The sequence below is a fragment of the Pantherophis guttatus genome, chromosome 5 (assembly GCF_059756535.1).
Source record: "Pantherophis guttatus breed Tessera chromosome 5, ASM5975653v1, whole genome shotgun sequence".
NCBI lineage: Eukaryota > Metazoa > Chordata > Lepidosauria > Squamata > Colubridae > Pantherophis > Pantherophis guttatus.
The window spans coordinates 13,546,603-13,568,125 of NC_142067.1; the positions used below are offsets into that span (position 1 = coordinate 13,546,603).

Below are 21,523 nucleotides of genomic sequence, written 5' to 3' on the forward strand. Positions count from 1 at the left end.
GTCGATGGTATCAAAAGCCGCTGAGAGATCTAATAGGACCAGGATAGAGGAACAACCTCTGTCCCGAGCCCTCCAGAGATCATCCACCAACGCGACCAATGCCGTTTCCGTGCTGTACCCAGGCCTGAAACCTGACTGGAACGGATCTAGATACGTCGTTTCATCCAGGTATCGGGGAAACTGTCGTGCCACCACACTCTCAACAACCTTCGCCACAAAGCGAAGGTTGGAGACTGGACGATAATTAGCCAATAGCCGTGGCCAGCATGACTAAATGGAACACTATTACCTTCCCACCAAAGGTGATCCCTATTTTTCTACTTGCCTTTTTTATGTGCTTTTGAACTGCTAGGTTGGCAGAAGCTGGGACAAGTAACGGGAGCTCACCCTATTACGTGGCACTAGGGATTCGAACCGCTGAACTTCTGACCTTTCGACTGACAAGCTCAGCGCCTTAGCCACTGAGCCACTGTGTCCCTATATAAAATTTAGAGGCATGCAAAACTTATCCTTTTGAATCCTTTCAAGAATTAAACTTCATCTTAGTGTTTTGGAATGGTAATTTTGAGCTTGAAACACTTCTGAATGCTTAGATCAGCACGTTTCCCAAAGCAGAGGCTTTGCACTCAGAAATGTGTTATCTCACAAAATTTTGCCCTTGAAATAGTTGGAAGTATTTTCAAACACCTAATCAATCTTTTGTGGATCAAATCGTGCTACTCCTCCTCCTAATTCTAACCCACAAATTACAGCATAAAAATTCAATTCAATATCTTTATTCTTTTTTTCCACTTTTGGAGAACTACTTATATATATAATATCATGCCCCGATTAGAGATGTGCAAAAATCTTACCTAATCCATAAAGAGCAATCTTTGAATTTCCTTTCTGAAGCAAAATGGGAGTAATTTCTATTTTCTCTACAGATTGTGAACGTCCGAAATGATTAATAAGTCCTGCACAAGTTAAAATATCCAAAGCACAAAGACCATCTGCCTATAGATATGGAAAATAACAACAAAAATGGAATTTGTGATACATCAATTTTGTTAAATTCCCAACATACAAAGTGTTAAAACCAGAATGTGTTTTTACTTATGTGTGCGCGCACATAAGTAAAAACCAGTATACTTTGCATTTATGATTGCTTACATTTCTCAGACAAAGGTTAAATGACAAATTAATGTTTTTTCCCCTGTATTAAATAGCCTCTAAAGCCTTTGACATCAAAAGTGGGGAAAATACAAGAGTGACTGCAAGCTACATAAAGTGTAGCAAATACTGTAGCTTCTAACCTGCTTTACTTCCTCCAGATTAAGAATGAACAATTAGACAAAAAACAGAATGTAACTAATTACAATTTTTTCCACAAATTAACAACATTTCACAAATAAAACATACCAAATCAGTATGGTAAACGTTTAATTTTTAAAACTTGGTGATTTTTTTTGTTGAAGACAATGAACCAAATCAATTATACAATAAAAGGTTGTATGCTTTTTACTCTTAAGAAAGTTACATTTTATAAAACACAAACCATGTACTACATTAAATGCTATTTTAATTTTGTATGGCTTCCTAATCATAATCAATGATAAATTTGAAAGCAAGTTTAAGAAATATAACTGCAGCCTCCCAAACTCTTGGTATAGGATACAAGATTCCCGTGCTTAATTTCACTAGCAGATTTTAGTATAGAATTGCTGTACTGCAGTGATGGCTAATCTTTTTGCCATCGCGTGCCAGGAGCGCGGGTGGGAGGGTGGGGGGTCGCATGCACGTGTACCCACACCCATAATTCTATGCACCCCACCCCCGTGCATGTGAACCCCTCACTCCCCCCCCCACTCCTGACACACAATGGCCCGGTGGGCCTGTTTTTCTCTCTCCCCAGGCTCCAGAGCCTTTCTAGGAGCTTGGGGAGTGCAAAAACAGCCTTCCCCTCCCGGAGGCCCACCGGAGGCCGGAAACGGCCCATTTGCCAACTTCCAGAAGTTGGCAAACAGGCTGTTTCCGGCTTCCGGAGGGCCTTGGGTGGGGGGAAAGCCGTTTTCGCCCTCCCCAAGCTCCTAGAAAGGCTCTGGAGCCTGGGGAGAGAAAAAAACGGGCCTTCCCCACCACCCCAAGGCCCTCCGGAGGCAGGAATCAATGTGTTTCCCTACTTCCAGTGGGCCCAGAAGCCCCAAAAATCAGTTGAACTCACATGCCCACTGATATGGCTACACATGCCACCTGTGGCACTGGTGCCATAGGTTCGCCATCATGGCTATATTGTAATCTTTATGTTGTTGGTTGTCTTTCTAAATTATGCTAAAATTACTAGCATAATTAATAAAGCTACTGCTCTTCTTTCATTCTTTTCACATTCTTACCCCTGTGGGATCATCATGGTTGCCATGAATACTAAAAACTGGAATAGAAATGTTGAGATTTTCATCTTGGTAGTTCACCCATGGAAACCTAGACAGGACAAGTTTAAAGCAAGCAAAAATATTACTGCATCATTTCCAACATGCAGCTAAACTCTACAGGAAAGTTTTTTTAAAAAATAGAATTCAACCTGATAGACTGAATTCAGAATTGTGAAGTTCTTGATGTTTTCTGAGTTTGGCTATTTGGCTAGAGACCTTTCACTACCCAACTAGGTAACATCATCAGTGTGATGGAGTGTGGAATTTCTGTTTATATGTAGTCGTTTGTCCTGCCACTATATTAGTCAGCAAATTCCATATACATTCACACTGGTGATGTTAGCTGATGGGTAATGAAAGGTCTGCAATCAAATAACCAAACTCAAAGATTACCAAGAACTCCAGTTCAACCCTAAGCCACATATATTCCCTTCTATTGAATTAAATAGAAGAGTGGAATAGAATTAATTTGATTAATTGTCTGTTTTGAGAAAAGGGATGAGACAGTTTTTATATATTCAGATTGCTTCTTGATCTGAAAAGCTGCTCAGGAAGTTGGAGAGATATTTCAATATATATAAAAAGAAAAGTGCATTTCTTCCATTATAGCACTTTTCATGAATGCATAGAATTTTTATTTGCAGGCCACGAGGCTAATGCAACAGAATTTCAAGGGGGGTGGGGAATCAAGAGCTCCCAGTGTAATAATAATACAAACCATAATAAAAATGTACATATAGCATTGTCCAGAATTAGCACCACTAAGCAAAAAAAATAACAAACTGGCTCAAACTTTCTTTAGTTACTTACAGTTCAGTTACAGCTGTGATTCAGTTACAATCAGTTATTTACAAAAAAAACTGAACTTAATTTACTATAGGAATACTTACTTGCTAAAGCCAAAATTAACTGACTGGTCACTCAGAATTTCAAACTGTACCGGACGGTCACCCATGCAATATTTTCTTAATAATTCTAAACATGTATATATTGTTTTCCGGGAAGGCTTGTTTTCATGAAAGAGATCTCCACCTAATAAAATGAAGTCCACCTATGAAGAGATTTTGAGGGATATGTTATTATTAGATATGCAATTTTTCTCAAAATTATAGATTTCTGAAAATGGTTCAGCTAGACAATGTTTGGGGTTGTTGTTGTTGGGTTGGTTTTTTTGTTTGTTTGTTTTTTTGAGAACAGATGTGGCTACTTTAAGAAGCTGCAGGCAGGCACTAAGTTTACAGCCCCTCCAAAGTGCCTTTTGGTCTATGAATCCTAAATACTGCGTCTTCCATGCCACTAATGCTTTTAGTTTCTTCAAGTGGTTTTCTGTCAGAGACCAACTCTCTACTCTGTAGAGGATAGAAAAGATGTAACATCTGACAAGCCTTCTCTGTGGGGGCACCTACTATCTGGAATGAGCTCCCCACGGAAATACGGAGGATCCCGGATCTGCGCACCTTCCGCTGCGCTCTCAAGACCTTTTTATTCCACCAGGCGGGCCTGGCCTAATCTTTTCCCTTTTTCTTTTTAATATGAAAATTTTAATCTGTTTTTAAATGATTGGGGTGTTTTAAATCTGTCTGGGCCAAATTGTTTAATTCGGTTTTATTCTGTTTTTAAATTTTGTATTTATGTATTTTATTGTTTGGCTGTTCACTGCCCTGTGTCCTTCGGGAGTAGGGCGGTATATAAATCAAATAAAGATAAAGATAAAGATTTTCAGTTTTAGGCTTATGTCGTGACTGCAAAAGACCCTTTTCATTTTGAAGAATGCTGTTCGAGCTTTCTCTATCCTTGTCTTTACTTCACTGATCATGTCCCAGCTTTCATGTAAATTAAAACCGAAGTACGTAATCCTTTCAACTTTTTCTAATGGTATTTCTTCCAAATTTATCAGTGGTAAATTGCCCTGTTTAGCAATGGAAATTTTGGGTTCAACTGTAGTCATAAATCAAGGACTTCCTATATGTGACCTTTCAGTGGTAGTTTGGTAACATGATTTTAAAGTGGGTTACCTCGTTATCTTGACCAAGTTTCAATATTTCATCAAAGGTTACAAAAGTGTCATTTCCACGACAAGCATCCTTTTCCAAATATCCGAGGTGAATGTCTGTAGCAACTAAGATTTTAAATGTGTCTTTTTCTTCATCATCACTAAAGTTAAGAGACAAAAAGCAGCAAAATAGCATGGCTGCATCATTTACTGTTTCGGCATCTAATGCAAGGAAATATTTTGTAAAGTTATAGATTACATTCTCCAAAGGCTACAGTATTCAGTATTGATTTCATGGAATTATAGAATTATAGGGAACAACTCAGTGGTGAAATGTAAAATTTGTTACTACCGGTTCTGTGGGTGTGGCTTGGTGGGGGGGGGTAATGTGACTGGGTAGGCGTGGCCAACTTCTTTTAAAAAAAACTTTTAAAAGCTTTTTTTCTACAACCTCTTCGGCCGAAGAGGTTGTTAAAAAAAATGCTTTTAAAAGCCTGACGATCCCAGCTGAGTTCCCTGATCGCCAGAGGTTTTTTTTAAAAAAAAAAAAACATTTTTTCTACAACCTCTTTCACCTAAGAGGTTGTAAAAAATGTTTTTAAAAGCCTCTGATGATCAGGCAACTCAGCTGGGATCGTCAGAGGCTTTTAAAAGCATTTGATGAGCTGCGCGATCATCAGAGGCTTTCTTTTTTTACTTTTAAAAGCATTTTTTCGGCTGAAGAGGTTGTAGAAATAATGCTTTAAAAAAAAAAGTCTCTGATGATTGCGTGGGTCAGCTGGGCATGGGAAAGGGCACGGATTTTTGCTACTGGTTTTCCGAACCACCCACCGCCATCACTACCGGATCGGGTGATCTGGAGCATTTCACCCCTGGAACAACTGGGCCTCTAGAGACTCTTCCTGCTGTATTTCTATGGTTAACGCAATCTCTGTGATATTTAGAACAAAGGTGGTATTCAGCCGGTTCAGACCGGTACACCTGAACCGGTAGCAAAAATCACGGGTCCGCCCAGGCTCTATGCCATCCTATTTAGGCATATTTTTGAGGCCGGGCGCATGCGTGGAAGGCGTGCGAGTGAGCAAAACGCATGTGTGAAAGGCCACGTGCCAGGTGCGGAAGGCAGGTGCACGTGTGAACCGGGCGCATGCACGCAGCGAACTGGTAGTGACATAATGTGAAACCCACTGCTAACTTAGAAGAACCTTGAATTATTTGAATTATTTCTTACAACACATCTGCAATTCCATGAGAGCACCGGGTTTTCTTTTTATATTATCAGTTTAAATTACAAAATATTCTTTGCATCCCTTTTCTAATTTTCATTTTCAGCACCGATGAGGTGACAGTAAATTATAGGAAAACCACAGTTAGCAAGACAGATGACTAAATCTCTTCCCCATTGATGTGAATATTGTGAAACATTTACCTGGAAGTAGTAGAACTCATCTCCACAATCAACCTGGCTCCAATTTACAAAAGGTCTCACAAAGCCAAATGACTAAAAAAAACCAGACTTTCAATCAAGACCTAGGAACAACCATATAAAGAGAAGATACTTAGGTAATAAACTTGAAGCTAAGCTATCATAATTTATTGTTTAAAATGTACTTTTCCACTGAACAAAAAAAAATCAAGTCTGATGCACAGAAAAATAAACGAAAAACCAAGCGTCTATATAACCAGGAAAACTCCAAGGCAAATGTGGTTTTTACCTTTTATCATTATCACATCTTTAGTTTTTTGCAAAAAGCATTAAAGCCACATGGCTCCTGCCTTTGGGAGGGGGGGACCCAAAGGAGAATTTGAAGAAATCTTATTATTTGTGGGTGGAATAATGAGGTACCACAAAAAAATTTTTTTGCAGAAATTAAGTGAGCAACGACAAACCAATCTTTTTCTTTCCCTTTTCTCATTTAAGTACAAAAGAATAGGAGTCATTCTCTTTTACATACAACGGATTTTTGTTGAAGGAAAGAATAATGTTCTTTTATTTATTTTTTTATAAAAGAGCAATCTAGCACATTCCATTCCATTTGTAGAACTTGCAGAAGGGAGACCTAATCCTAATAAGTGGTTTGGGTATAAAACTTAGCCAAAATCTGAGGCCCAATTTGGTGGTGTGGTTAAGATACCAAATTAAAAGCTGGAAGAACACAAGTTCTAGTCTCATTTTAAGCGCAAAGCTATCTGGGTGATTTTGGACCAGCAACTCTCTTCAGCCCAGGGAAGCAGGCAATGGCAAGCTTCTTTCAAAACCTTGCCAAATAAACTGAAAGGACCAGTGCAGGCAGTCTTCAGTGACTCAAAGGCATCACTAAAATAAATAAAAATAAAAAGTGAACACCTCTTTGGATAGAATAAGGAAACAGCAAATTATATGGAGGTCCACCCCTTCCGAAGCAGACACTATGTTGAGGTTTTGGCATGATAAATGAATGATCCAAGCAATGAATTATTTTAGTTAACTGGCACTCATGACTGGTCTCTATGTAACCACCAAGAGGGGTTTGTATTATTTCTGTAAAAGTGGTAATTATACAGTTTCCACAGCCACACCCACAATTAAAATGGAAAGGAAATCAAAACCTGTGAGAATAAATAACTTCCCAATTAGACAACACTGTAAGTTTTTAAGAAGAGATTGGACAACCATTTGTCTGAAATGCATTGGTATTGAAAAAAGGTTAGACTAGAAGACCTCCAAGGTCCCTTCCAACTGTGTTATTCTGTTAAATAAACCTTGTTTCTATCATTCCTATAACACCGTGTCATATAATGCACTGGCTTCAAACCAGGCCGGTGGGAAACACAGCATTCCCCCAACATGCTACAGCATGCAACAGTCACTTTTCTGAAATGGTATAGCACCGTGATGGTGAACCTATAGCCATGATGGCGAACCTATGGCATGCGTGCCACAGGTGGCACGCGGAGCCATATATGTGGGCATGCGAGCATTGCCCTAGCTCAGCTCCAACGCACATGTATACGCTGGCCAGCTGATTTTCGGGCCTTCCAGGCCTACCGGAAGTCGGGAAACAAGTTATTTCCAGCCTCCGGAGGGCCTTCGGTGGGGGGGAGGCAGTTTTCTCCCTCCCCAGGCTCCAAGAAAGCCTCTGGAGCCTGGGGAGGGTGAAAAACAGGCCTACCGGGCCCACTGTGCTATCGCGTGCCAAAAGCATGGGGGGGTTGTGCGTGCATGCGTGGGGCGCATTGAATTATGGGTGGGGGCACGTGCAAGCCCCCACCCCAAGGTCCCCCCACTTTTGGCACGCGATGGCAAAAAGGTTAGCTAGCCATCACTGACCTATAGTATGTGTCCCAGAGGTGGCACGCAGGGCCCTCTCTGATGGCACGCGAGCCATCGCCCCAGTTCAGCTCCATTGCGCATGTTCGCAAGCCTCCCGCTGGCCAGCTGGCCTTCGGGTCTCTGCTGTGCATGCACAGGGACGTGGGGGTGCACATACATGCACAAGGGGTGTATGTGGGGGGCCAGGCATGCATGCGCAGGGCGTAGGGTGCATATGGGGGCCACGCACACATGCCCGGGGGGGGTGCGTGCCGGGGCCCACATGTACATGCATGGTGGGCCAGGGAATGTGCAGGGGGCCACATGTGCATGCGCAGGGAGTGGGGTGCATGTGGGGGCTGTGCACACATGCACGGGGGTGGGGCACATGCGAGGACGTGTGCATGCACGGGACGGGGCATGTGCAGGCCACGAGTGCATGCGCGGTGGTGGGGCGCAATGGGGGGTTGCACGCACATGCGCAGGGGGCACATGCCTGGGGGCGGGGCACATGTGCACATTGCATTTTGGGGGTTCGGGTGCGCTTTGAACACTCAGTCCAGAAAATGTTAGCCATCACTGGTATAAATTAATTTTAATTGGATTTTAATTATATTCAATTCATATTGTTGAATTTTTATCTTGTAAGCCGCCCTGAGTCCTTCGGGAGAAGGGCGGCATATAAAGTGCAATAAAATAAAATAAAATAAAATAAAGAGGCTCTCCTGCCTGAGCAGGGGGCTGGACTAGATGACCTCCAAGGTCCCTTCCAGCTGCATTCTGATTCTGGGCTTGAGTTAAAACCCTGCTTGGCTTTCTCATGCTGGGTAACCCCACCCAAAGGATTGGGGTCCAACCCAAGCACCCCAGCCCAGAGGCATGATGAAAATCATCCCCTCTTTGGGAGGACAGGCATCTCCTCCTGGCACCCTGAGTTGGAACAACAACGCCTCTATTGCCACCCACCCACCCACCCGCAGCACCAAGCCTCGTGCGAATTAAAGCAGAACGGCAACTCCTGCAGAGACACTGCAGGCAGCCTCAGTGTCGCTGCGCTCTTCCGTGGGATGCCGGCTGTTCTTGATCACCGGGCTCGTTTCATCTCGCCTACCCGGCAAAGGCTGAGCGAGGAGGCCGCCCTCACTCCTCATCCCCGCCCCTCCCCCCCACCAACTGCCACCTCTCCCCCCTCCCCCCCCACCAACAACAACACCCCCGCCTCTCAGCTCACCCAACTTTCCCTTTTCCATACTATCCGGCCCTCTCCCACGAGCGCCGGCAGCCACTTCTCGCGAGAACTACGCAACTCCCGCCTTTCTTTCCCACCTCCCTCCCACACGAGCCTAACACACACCCCCTCTCCCTCCCGCAATAGACTCTCTTTGCGCAGCCGCAGCCGTAGCCGCTTCCGGTGAGAGGCGGCCTTCCTCCCCTCTCCCTCCCGCCCCCTCCGCCCAAGGAAGGGAGGAAGTGTCCTAGACGGGAGGGGGACGCGAGGCCTGTCGGGGCGGTGGAGGAGTTGAGGCTTCGGCTCCCTGCAACGCGGAGGACGGCTTTGGGTCTCTTGCTCGCTGTCTACACGCGTCTTGTGCTGGAGCCAGGGAGGTCTCGAAGCGTCTACGTCGAGGATTATATTATATTATAATATATTGTATTATATCCCATCACTCCGTGTTAGGCGTTCATTTGTCGGTAGGTGTCTAGTCTCTGCTTCTTGAGATGCCCGTAAGGCTTCATTGAGCCGCCTTCGAAGGTAGGGCTGGCTGGCTGGCTGGCTGGCTGCTTGGGGTATTATCGGGTGGTTTGAATCCTGCCCCTCCAGGGTTTGTGAGGCTGCGTTTTTAATTTACTAAGACTGCATTACTATTCTTCTTCTCTTCCTTACTTGTATCTTATCTCTTCCCACTTATTACTATAACCAGGTTTCTTGTATCTTTCAATTTATATTGTTTTTGTTTGTTCCCTAATAAGATTTGACAGCTTATTTAGTAACCTTGACTATCACTAAGTGTTGTATCTTTTTATTCTTGATGAATGTATTTTATTCTCTTTATGTACACTGGGAGCATATACACCAAAGACAAATTCCTTGTGTGTTCAATCACACTTGGCCAATAAACCTATTCTGTTCTGTTCTGTTCTGTTCTGTTCTGTTCTGTTCTGTTCTGTTCTGTTCTGTTCTGTTCTGTTCTGTTCCGTTCCGTTCCGTTCCGTTCCGTTCCGTTCCGTTCCGTTCCGTTCCGTTCCGCTATGCTATGCTATGCTATGCTATGCTATTCCTATTCTTATTCCTATTCCCATTCCATTTCTATTCCATTCCATTCTATTCTTCTGTGCTATGCTATGCTAGCCTAGCCTAGCCTAGCCTATCTTGCATTTTTCTGCATTCTATTCTATTCTATTTTCTATTCTATTTTCTATTCTATTCTATTCTATTCTATTCTATTCTATTCTATTCTATTCTTCTATACTATGCTGTGCTATTCCTATTCCTTTTCCATTCTATTCTATTCTTCTATGCTATGCTATGCTATTCCTTTCCATATTCTATGCTATCCTATCCTATCTTGCATTTTTCTGCATTCTATATTATTCTATTCTATTCTATTCTATTCTATTCTATTCTATTCTATTCTATATTCTATTCTATTCTATTCAGAGATTTATGGACAACCGTTTGTCTGGAATGCCATTAGGGGGCTCGCTGGAGCAGGGGGTTGGAATAGAGGTTGCCACGATGTAAAACATGTGGAGACTCTAGAAAGAGTGCAGAGAAGAGCAACAAAGATGATTAGGGGACTGGAGGCTAAAACATGAAAAACAGTTGCAGGAACTGGGTATGTGTACTTTGATGAAAAGAAGGACCAGGGGAGACATGATAGCAGTGTTCCAATATCTCAGGGGCTGCCACAAAGAATAGGGAACCAAGCTATTCTCCAAAGCACCTGAGGGTAGGACAAGAAGCAATGGGTGGAAACTAATCAAGGAGAGAAGCAATCCAGAACTAAGGAGAAATTTCCTGACAGAACAATAAGTGGAACAATTTGCCTCCAGAAGTTGTGAATGCTCCAACACTGGAAGTTTTTAAGATGATGTTGGATAACCATTTGTCTGAAGTGGTGTAGGGTTTCCTGCTTGAGCAGGGTGTTGGACTTGAAGACCTCCAAGGTCTCGTCTCGTCTCTTCTCTTCTCTTCTTCTCTATTATCTATTCTATTCTATTGATCTCCAAAGTCCCTTCCAACTCAATCTTCTCTCTTCTGTTTTCTCTATTCTACTGTATTCTCTCTTCTATTCTATTGACCTCCAAGGTCCCATCCAACTCTGGTATTTTGTTATTCTGACCCTTTTGTGTGAAGGAGCTAATTGTGATTCTTCAGTGGAGCCTGCCTTGCGTGTCATTCGTGACCCCTTCCCAGATAATAAACAAAACAAAACACCCCATTAGGTCTGTAGCCTTCATCTGCATGTGTTTTTAGCCTTGCTCATTTGAGTAGGACTGCCAGCTCTTTGAGGTAGTCCAGGCAGAAAACCAAAACCATGAGCACTAGCGCCACCGTTATTGTAGGCGTACAGTAACAGCATCTTGCAAGTCTGGGAGTTGCAAGTTTACGTTTAGGGAGATTCTCAGTTATCCAGACCAAGGTGCTTTTTTCAAAAGGTAACTCGACTTTCTTGGTTTTTACTTGAAGACGTTTTGCTTCTCATCCAAGAAGCAACCTCCATTCTGACTGAATGCTGGGGAACGGAAGGCCTGCAAGGAATATCAATCCTTCCATTCCCAGCATTCAGTCGGAATGGAAAAAGCTTCTTTTTCTCTCAAAACGTCTTCAAGAAAAAAGCAAAAGTCCAATTGCCTTTTGAAAAAAAAGCACCTTTGGGTCTCCTCTCGTTTTATTTTCCAGGGAATTAGAGAAGATGCTTCTGAGATGCTTTCTCCACCCTCCTTCCTCCTTTGAGCTCTGCTGTAGCTCAGTGGCTAAGACCCTGAGCTTGTCGATCAGAAAGGTTGGCAGTTCGCCAGTTCGAATCCCTAGTACAGGTCTCCTGCGTGAGCAGGGGGTTGGACTAGATGGCCTCCAAGGTCCCTTCCAACTCTGTTGCTGTTACTGTCTCTTATCAGACGAGGCTTAATACCTAATCCCCTTATTTGACAGTTCTCATGTCTGTCGTTCCCTGCAAACTGAAATTGAATGTATTGGTTTGCTGGTTTGTAAAAAAATAACAACAATGAAAGCTCTTGCCTCCTCCATCCAAATCTCATTGTATCGTAAAGAAAAAGACCACTTCCATTCCTTAATAGTCAACTGAGAGAAGGGGGAGAGAAGAAAGTTCGGGTTTTGCTTTCTCTGTTTCTGCAGAAAGGTTTTTGTAGCATCCGGGCGGGGCTCATCCTTCTGTCGCTCTGGTTATTTGATGAATTCTGCTGCTATCGGTGATGGTGAGCATGGTCAATGGCGGTTTGTTTAGCACGGTTTTGTTTTAATCTTGCAAGTCATAAAACGGGTGACTGCCTAGATTACATAAATAAATAAAACGTTATACGAAGGAAACTTCGCCGTTTCTTATCATGGGTATGCAACCTTTTGCCTTGCCTGGACAGCATTGAGTGAGGAGGAATTGTCTTGGGCCGGATATAAAATATATAATATAGCGTACTTTTCAGAGTATAAGATACACTGTCCCCCCTAAAAGAGGGTGGAAATGTTGGTGCGTCTTATACACCAAATACAGCCATTTTTGGCCTCCCGAAACCCCACCGTTTTTTCGCAAAAATGGGATGGGCAGAGGGTTTGGGAGGCCTGCAGAGTGCTCCTTGGGGCTGGGGAGGGCAAAAACAGGATGCGTGGGAGCTTTGGGAGGCCAAAAACAGGCCCGGTTTTCAAAAAAATGGGACGCGCAGAAGGTTTGGGAGGCCTGCAGTGTGCTCCTGGGGGCCAAGGAAGGCAAAAACTATTTTTTTTTTCCTGTTTTCTTCTTCGAAATCGTGGTGCATCTTATACTCCGGTGCGTCTTCCAGTCTGAAAAATACAGTAGTTAATGTATATAAAACACATAATGTTAAAAATTTACAATCTTGTGGGGCTGCAAAGTACCAGTCCAGGCTGTAGGATACAGGTTGGAAATGCCTGATTATTCTAGAGCATTATGAACAACTTCATTTTGTGATGTGGAATTGAGAAGATTAAAGTGATGCAATCTTTTGAATGCTGGCTCTGCTCTAGAAATAGAAAGAAACAAGAATTGGTGTTTTTTTTTTTTAAATTCCAAAATTATTTTGGAGGGTTACAGAAGAGACTGTAAGAAGAAGTCCTTCATGGACAACCCAAGGAGCTGCTGATCCAGTTCTACAGAGGAATTATTGAGTCTGTCATCTGCACCTCTATAACTGTCTGGTTTGGTTCTGCAACCCAAGAAGACAGACACAGACTTCAGAGGATAATTAGAACTGCAGAAAAAACAATGGCTACCAACCTGCCTTCCATTGAGGACCTGTATACTGCACAAGTCAAAAAGAGGGCTGTGAAAATATTTACAGACCCCTCGCATCCTGGACATAAACTGTTTCAACTCCTACCCTCAAAAAGATGCTATAGGGCACTGCACACTAGAACAATTAGACACAAGAACAGTTTTTTTCCCAAACACCATCACTCTACTAAACAAATAATTCCCTCAACACTGTCTAACTATTTACTAAGTCTGCACTACTATTAATCTTCTCATTGTTCCCACCACCCATCTCCTTCCACTTATGACTGTATGACTGTAACCTTGTTGCTGGAATACTTAAGATTTATACTGACTGTTTCCTAATACGATTTGATTGCTTATTTGTACCTATGACTATCATTAAGTGTTGTATCTTTTTATTCTTGACGAATATATTTTATTCTCCTTATGTACATTGAGAGCATATGCACCAAAGACAAATTCCTTGTGTGTCCAATCACACTTGGCCAATAAAGAATTCTTAATTCATGTTTCTTGTCTGATAGCAAGGAAGCAATAAGATAGCTTTTTAAATTGACCCTTCTGAGATGCTGGTTCAACGTGCAGCAAATGTCTTCTTATCTTCTTTTCCCCCAATCATAATATTCCATTTCTTCCTTTTTCTTTTCTCTTTTTAAAGATGGTGATGATGTTGCTGCCAGTAGCTTTCGTTACCAAACTCGGTTGGCAAGGCATTGGGGATATGAGTTAGGAAAACAGAAGCGGAACTCTTCTGCTCTTTAGGGACGGGCAAATTGAAGCTTGCAAAATGAACGAAAGCATAACGTCAGCCGACAACAATAACACAGATGAGGAGGGAAAAGACTTTGCTGACAGCTTTAACCAGCTTGAGCTCCTGGAAACCCACCGGCATCTCATCCCTAGAGGAACTCAGAGTCTTTGGTCTGGAGATTCTGATGAGGAAGACCAGGAAGAAAAAACAGAGGAATGGTACCAGGCTCAAGAGAAAAAGTTGGCCAACACCCCAGATAAGCTTCTGCTTTGGGCAGCTGAAAAAAATAGGGTAAGCCAAATGTAATACAATATATACAGGGGTGGGCTTCAAAAATTTTAGCAAGGGGTTCTCTGCCCGGTTGCTGAGTGGGCGTGGCCATGGTGGGCATAGCCTAGTTGGCCTCTTGCACTACAGGGGAGGGGGGGCATTTTTGCCCTCCCTGGGCCTGGAGGCTTTCTTTGAGCCTCCAGGAGGGCGAAAATGGCCTCCCCAGGTTCCTCTGGAGGCCAGAAACAAGCCGGTTTCCAGCCTTTCCCGAACTTCCGGTAGGCCCGGTTTTTGCCCTCCCCGAGCCTCCGCACGCGCCCTGCACTTAACCTGCATCCAAAACAGGCTGTGTGGGGACTCCTTGGAGGGGCTGGGCAGGGCAGGCCAGGAATGGGATTTGGCGATTCTCCGAACTGCACAGAATCTTAGCTAGAGTTTTTCCCAAACCCCTGCGAACCCCCAGCAGCCCACCCCTCCCATATGAAAGAAAACTCTACGTAATAAATTGGTTTTGGCTATTATTTTCTAGAGAGACTCTTAAGTTTGACATAATGGGGCTTTCAAATAACGTAAGGTTGGTTTATGCTATAGTCACAGATGCTGAGGTCTCCTTCATTTGAGAGAGGTGAGTGCAAACCATCTATCAATGGTTTACAGGTAGTCCTCAATTTACAGCAGTTTGTTTAGTCACCGTTCAAAGTTACAACGGCACTGAAAAAGTGAGTTATGACCGTTTTTCACCCTCACAACCATGTTGCAGCATCCCCATGGTCACATCAAAATTCAGATGCTTGGCAATTGACTTATATTTATGACAGTCCGTCATAAGGGTTTAGAAGGAACAGTGGAAAAATAGTTGGCTGCACTATAGAATTCAAGACAAGTCAGAAATGATTACGATGCCTTTGGGTAATAAAAGCAATTGCAATTGGTGCAATAGGCTTCAATATTACGAATATAAAATGAGGCAATGACAGTTGCATGCACAAAGCTAGTCTGGATTGTTTTTAGACTTGTGAACATATGGCAGTGCTGTTTTGTCAAGTAGATTGATCTGTAGGAATGGGATTACAGACAATTGGGGCATTGATACCTCCAAATGAATGGGAGCAAATGGATACTGTGTTTCCCTGAAAATAAGACCCTGTCTTATATTTTTTGCGCCCCGAAATGAGCGCTTGGCCTTATTTTCGGGGAGGTCTTATTATTTTGGGGTGCATGAAGCAAGACAGGGCTCCTCTTGCCATCTTACCTGATTTCCAGCTCTGTCTCCCTAACCCTAACCAGAGGAAATGGCAGGGACCGGATGCACATGCATTTAAATATTTTCGGGGAGGGCTTATTTTAGCACATTCGCTCAAAAGCCCGATTGGGTTTATTATCCAGGGAGGTCTTCTTTTTGGGAAAACATGGTAGGATTGTATTTTCCTTGGAGTCAGTGTGAAAGAGTTTGCTTTCTTCCTGGAAACGTAATAAAACTGATTGTTAAAAGGAAAAAATAAAACCTTGCTCAGTGTTTCATCAACGTTTAGTTGAGCAAGTGATCCCCAGTTCTTTCAGAACTAAACTCAATAGTCTATGAAGTCCTCTAGATTCTGGGTTCCCCAGATCATCTTTGCAGAAAGGATGGGTTTTAATAGCACGAGTTTCTCTAAAATAAGTGGGAAAAGCAGGATGAATAAAAATCAATGATTTTTTTAAAAAATCAAAACAATCAGATTTTTTTATTTAAATCGAATTTTTTTTAATCAAATTTATTTTAATAAAATGCTTTTGGAGTAAAAAGCTAACTAAAAATAGTTTTCTGTTTAGGATACATTAATAATTTCAGCATTCAGAATGAAATGGAGCTTAGTTATGTAGCATGAGGCTGTATATTCTGCAATATTTACATTTTTGGTCAAATTCATTCAATGAATCCCAGCTCTGCAAGCTAAATAGGAAACCTTCCTTTTGTCTGCAAATAATAAAGTTTCTAACCACCAGGAAGAACGAATCCTTACGTTTAAAGAGCACCTGTCATTTCGGATCCATCATGGCAGCACCTGTTAGCAGGCATCCGTTCACCTGCTGCCCACCACATCCCTCACCTTGTTGTGTCACTGCCACATCACCAGCCATCCCATTAAAGTGATGGGACAAAGACGATAGTTGCTCTTTAAAAATTATGATTTAAATCAAATCCACCCTGGGTGAAAGAGCTAGAAATGATGTCCTCTTCAACTCTGGAGATACTATATCACCAGTCATTGCTTGTTCTTTGGAGTCAATGCATTTTAGTGAAAGTGTGGCCTTCATTCACAGTGTGGAAGTCAATCTTATAGGAACTTGTCTAGTTAGGGCAGGGGTCAGCAACCTGCAGCTCTGGAGCCGCATGTGGCTCTTTCACCCCTCTGCTGCAGCTCCCTGTCACTCAAAATATGCATCACAACCACCAATGTGCGACACCCGCCAGCACACGATTTATTGAGCTTTTCAATCCCCTGTAGGCCGACCATGGATAAATCCAAGGAAAGAAAAGTTTCAGAAGAAAACAGAATGTTTAATTCAACTACATATGCTAGTTTTGTGGCCGCTCAAGAAATAGTCAGGCACGGGAAGGGTTTTGTGGCTCCCGGTGTTTTCTTTTCAGTGGGAAACGGGTCCAAATGGCTCTTTGAGTGTTTAAGATTGCAGACCCCTGAGTTAGTGAAATAACACTAACCTCTTTGTCTCCCTTCCCACAGCTTAGCACGGTGCAGAGGCTCTTGTCTCAAAACCTTGTGTCTATCAATGTCCAGGATGAAGATCAGTACACTCCTCTTCACCGTGCTGCCTACAATGGACACATGGAAGTGGTGCGTGAGCTGATCGCTCATGGGGCAGATATCCATGCACTGACTGTGGATAGCTGGACACCTCTGCACAGCGCGTGCAAATGGAACAACACCAAAATTGCCTCCTTCTTGCTCCAGCATGGGGCAAATGTCAACGCTCAGACCAACGGGTTGCTTACGCCTCTGCACTTGGCAGCTGGAAACCGAGAGAGCAAGGAAACCCTGGAACTATTACTCATGAATCGATACTTAAAGCCAAATCTCAAAAACAACTTGGAAGAGACGGCTTACGATATCGCTCGCAGGACTGATAAATACCACTATCTGTTCGAAATCGTCGAACACTGCACAAACTCCATCACAGATTCTTAGGAATTGTATACCTAGCCCACACGGCCTGTGCGCTTTAAAGAAATCTATTTTGTCATTGCATTCCCAGCTCTTTGCGTCATAACTTAGCAGGGGCTAAAATGAGGCTCCGTTGAGTAACACTGACATTATTTTTATAAGATAAGTTATATGTCTATGGAGAACCACTTGTCTGAAGTGGTGTAGGGTTTCCTGCCTAAGCAGGGGGTTGGACTAGAAGACCTCCAAGGTCCCTTCCAACTCTGTTATTCTCAATCATCCAGGTCATGATTGTCCCAGAGGTGTTTTTTCCCCCCAAAGACAACTGGACTTTCTTGATCTTCCCCCCTCTTCTGAAAATGTTTTGCTTCTCATCCAACAAGATTCTTCAGTTCTGAACTTCTTCAATGGAGAAGGGAAACATTTTTAAAAGAAAAATAAAACCAGGAAAGTCTAATTGCCTTTTGGAATAAAGCACCATTTGGGATAAGAATAAGCTATGCTACCCTTGTGGAATGTTTTCACTTTAACTTGAAGAAACATGGTTATTTTGCTGCTTTCCCCAGCCATTGTAAATGGAAATCATTCACCGAGCCACAAAGTAACATGTAAATATTCAGCTTGGAGAGGAGCAACACTGTCCAAATCATTGGCACCTCCTTTTTAAGGTGTGTGAAGTTTTAACGAGACTTACCTGGTGACTGATAATTTTCAACAGAGAAGAGCATGGAATTTAAACTATTGCCAAAACCTGGGGTATTCGCACACATATCAAAGATAGCAGCTGCCAAAAAAATAGAGCTACCTGGTTAATAGTGTGATGGGATTAAGATTTCCAAAATCTACTTCAGCATCTGTATAAGATATACCTGTATCTAATTCCTTAGTTGCCACACATTAACATTTTATGTTCTCAGGTTTTGCTTTTGAAAGTGACAGTATGGTTGCCTATGCGTAGAAGTGTTTTGTTTACATTTTTATTGATCAGGTTTCTGAGTTCAAGTTAACTGAGTTTTTAATTATTTTAGAACTTCATTATCAGAATTGCCAATTAATATGTCCAATGGTCATTGCAATTGCAGCACATTCAGAAGTCAACAGTTTGGTGAAAGTTGTTATAGGTCTTTGATAAATCACATTTAATTGTTCAGCTTTTAAAATGGTGTTCCTTCAGTATCGCTGCGATTCACAAACTCTTGGTAGTAATATTTCAAAGTTATTTTCAGCAGCAGAAAACCCTACAGCTGACTGGTCCAAAGATTGCTTGGAAGTACCTTATTGTACATCTGCTTGCCTTCTTAAATTATGTTTTGAATTTTTGGAAAACTTTGGGTTGTCATTCAGAAATGATCTCTGAAATTTATTCACAGATGCATGAAAAACCATTATGCATTTGGTTCACCAGCTCTGAAGACAGTTAGGGCTGGTTCACATCATTCTTTGATACACTTGAGGTTGAAAAAAAAGTACTCATTTTCAATTTCTCTGCATTGTACCTGATAAAAATTACATCACTCTTTCATGAGATTTTATCTGCATGTTTGTGGTTATGTACAGAATGTGAAGCAGCATTTGTGTTTGTGAAATGAAGAGTGGAAAATGTGCTGAGTGTGGGAATTACAATTGAGCTTTCTGCTAAAAATGATGAGTTTCTTTTGCTGCAGTTCAAATTTCTCCTGTGCACGCCGTCTGCTACTTTGAATGCCTTGTGTGAACCAGCCCTGACCTAAAAAATAAAATCCCTGTAAATGTGGGATTTGTGTGGCTTGCTGTAGCATGATGTACTTTCGCTGTAAAATTAGTTGTTTTGATTCATTAAAGTTATTTCTGAATAAGTGATTTGATGGATGCAACAAACCTTAGTGAACAGTTCGTTGCCTACTGATATTGCAGTATGAAGTCCCAGTTCTGTTACAATCATGCAGGTTTTATTGGCATTAGAGGAACTCTTTAACTGTGATTAGATATAAGAAGATATTGTAACATAATCTGTAGTTTATTAGAACTGAATGCCAATACATCACCCTGATTTAATGCCTTGGATTTCCAAGTACTGTATGCCAGAATTGGTAAAATATCAATTTTTAAAGATTAGAAAATACTGCTAATAGTGGAGGCTTAAATTATGAAGCAATCACTTACCTTAAGGCACTGCAGCTTAATATTTGAAGTTGTAAATATGTGTTTCTAACTTGGACATTCTTACCACATTTTATATCTGTGTATCAAATTAAGCGGGTCATCAGACCACTAGTTACGATTACACTACAAATTTAAACCAGTACAAAACCCATTGAGGTAACTTAACTCTTCCCAAAGAAAATTGTTAATTGTTCTGTCAGAAAGCTATTTCTACATAAAAAAACTGCTAGTTATACAATGACTCCCAGAATTCTGTGATTGCAAGTGATGAACACATGAAGGAAGTTTAAAATAATTGTAAGTCTATAGCATAGATTCAAAAAGCTGTGTAATATATTTAAATGAACTAGCAGAGATTTGCTGTTGCTAAAAGCTGTTAAATTTTGCTCACTGTAATTGATAAAACTAGAACTTTATTATGGTTTGGTCAGCAGTGTCTTTTTCAACTAAAAACTTCCATTAAAAGGCATAAACCTTTTTGAATTGAGAGCTCCTTGGTTCTCTCTGAGCTTGCTTGTTTTCTGGAAGATGTTTCATTAACCATCATCAGTGCTAAATGATGAACATCATTAGAATTAGAATTCTTTACTGGCCAAATGTGATTAGACACACAAGGGATTTGTCTCCAGTGCATAAGCTCTCAGTGTACATACAACAATAGTGATAGATCATGATCATAGTCATTGTAAAAATACATTCATCATAAAACATTAGATACAACACTTAGTCATGGATACTAAATAAGCAATCAACCTAAATCATACTAGGATACTAAGTAAACGATAAATCATAAAATACAAGCAACAAAGTTATAAGAAGATTAGGAAATAGGGAAGATGAGAATAATGATGGTAATACTGCCTTTCTAGATAGTTTGATAGTGTTGTGGGAATTCGTTGTTTAGCAGTGATGGCATGGGGGGGGGAGAAACTCTCCTTGTGTCTATTTCTGACGTGCAGTGCCCTACCTATAACATCGTTTTGAGAGTAGAAGTTGAAACTGTTTATGTCCGGGATGCGAGGGGTCTGTAGATATTTTCACAGCCCTCTTTCTGGCTCATATAATATACAGGTCTTCAATGGAAGGCAGGTTGGTAGCAATTATTTTTTTTCAGCAGTTCTAATTATCCGTTGTGTATCTTGATTGGTTGCAGTGTCAAACTAGACAGTTATAGAGGTGCAGATGACAGACTCTGTAGAATTGTACAATTCCTCTGTAGAGGTGTATCAGCAGCTCCTTGGGCACCCTGAGCATTGATGATGTTACCTGGTTTGGTTAATGAAACACCTTCAAGAAAACAAGCAAGCTCGGAGAGAACCAAGGACCTCAACCCTGAGCTCCAAATATTCTTCTTTATTGGCAACTTTTTGAATTGCAGCTCACTTTCAAAGATGATGGGGGAATTAATGGAGATGAAGCAGGTGGGAACTGGGAGGAGTGAAAGTAGTTTAATGAGCACTCCTGTTATTGGAAATATGTTATTTGAATAATGATCTCATCATGATGATGATTATAATGATCTCATTATGCAAATTGACATAAATTACATCATTCAACATTTATGTAACTCTTAAATTTTTTTTATTGGTTTATTTCTCCTGTTGATATATATATACCCAATTCATAATTATTCTGAGCTTACATCAAGTTTAAAATCAAATCAACACGTCAGATCTCAAAAACAAAACTGCTAGTAGCTCTGGACAATCACTCGGCTCCATAAAATACCTCTTTAAAATATATCTGTGATTCACTCAACACTTTGACCCAATCTCTGTGGGAAGAGCCAAATTTGTGATTTCAGGGTTTCATTCAGATTTAAATAGGGACAGCCAGAGGATGGTGCTGTAAGGAACACAGCAAAGCAGTAACCTAGATCTTATATTTTAAATATAATCAATTTATTATCTTAGATAGGGAGATCTTTACTTAGATTTCCCTATCTAAGAAGAATCAAGCAAAACAAATATGATTCTTCTTTTGATGGCACTTCCTGGCTGACTTCCAGAGCACATTGTCTGGATTG

General features: G+C 41.6%; 2 protein-coding genes across 3 annotated transcripts in view; one reads left to right on the forward strand and one right to left on the reverse strand.

Annotated features, from left to right (window-relative positions):
* Nucleotides 1-9,054, reverse strand: part of MRE11 (MRE11 double strand break repair nuclease) — a 35,376-nt gene extending 26,322 nt beyond the window's left edge. Inside the window, exons 1-6 of one of the 2 annotated variants that reach the window (XM_034408729.3) lie at nucleotides 8,928-9,054; nucleotides 5,834-5,934; nucleotides 4,427-4,565; nucleotides 3,302-3,462; nucleotides 2,373-2,460; nucleotides 855-996 (exon numbers count right to left, since the gene is read on the reverse strand). In XM_034408729.3, coding sequence (XP_034264620.2) covers nucleotides 855-996; nucleotides 2,373-2,460; nucleotides 3,302-3,462; nucleotides 4,427-4,565; nucleotides 5,834-5,853 — 550 coding nt within the window. In that variant the 5' untranslated portion in view covers nucleotides 5,854-5,934; nucleotides 8,928-9,054. Of the gene's footprint in view, nucleotides 1-854; nucleotides 997-2,372; nucleotides 2,461-3,301; nucleotides 3,463-4,426; nucleotides 4,566-5,833; nucleotides 5,935-8,670; nucleotides 8,902-8,927 lie in introns of those variants that run through there. The other variant, XM_034408735.3, reaches the window with a different exon arrangement.
* A 12-nt stretch (nucleotides 9,055-9,066) lies between these two features.
* Nucleotides 9,067-19,194, forward strand: ANKRD49 (ankyrin repeat domain 49). Its single transcript, XM_034414925.3, has 3 exons — nucleotides 9,067-9,388; nucleotides 13,829-14,212; nucleotides 16,918-19,194. The coding sequence occupies exons 2-3, from the start codon at nucleotides 13,958-13,960 to the stop codon at nucleotides 17,377-17,379; spliced, it is 717 nt and encodes a 238-aa protein (XP_034270816.1). The 5' UTR covers nucleotides 9,067-9,388; nucleotides 13,829-13,957; the 3' UTR covers nucleotides 17,380-19,194.
* The last annotated feature ends 2,329 nt before the right edge of the window (nucleotides 19,195-21,523 follow it).

Excerpts from the sequence above, each read along its gene's own strand:
- ANKRD49 (XM_034414925.3), top strand. The coding sequence starts at position 13,958 with ATGAACGAAAGCATAACGTCAGCCGACAACAATAACACAGATGAGGAG. Across the intron at positions 14,213-16,917 it reads GGGCAGCTGAAAAAAATAGG|CTTAGCACGGTGCAGAGGCT; the intron begins GTAAGCCAAATG and ends CCCTTCCCACAG.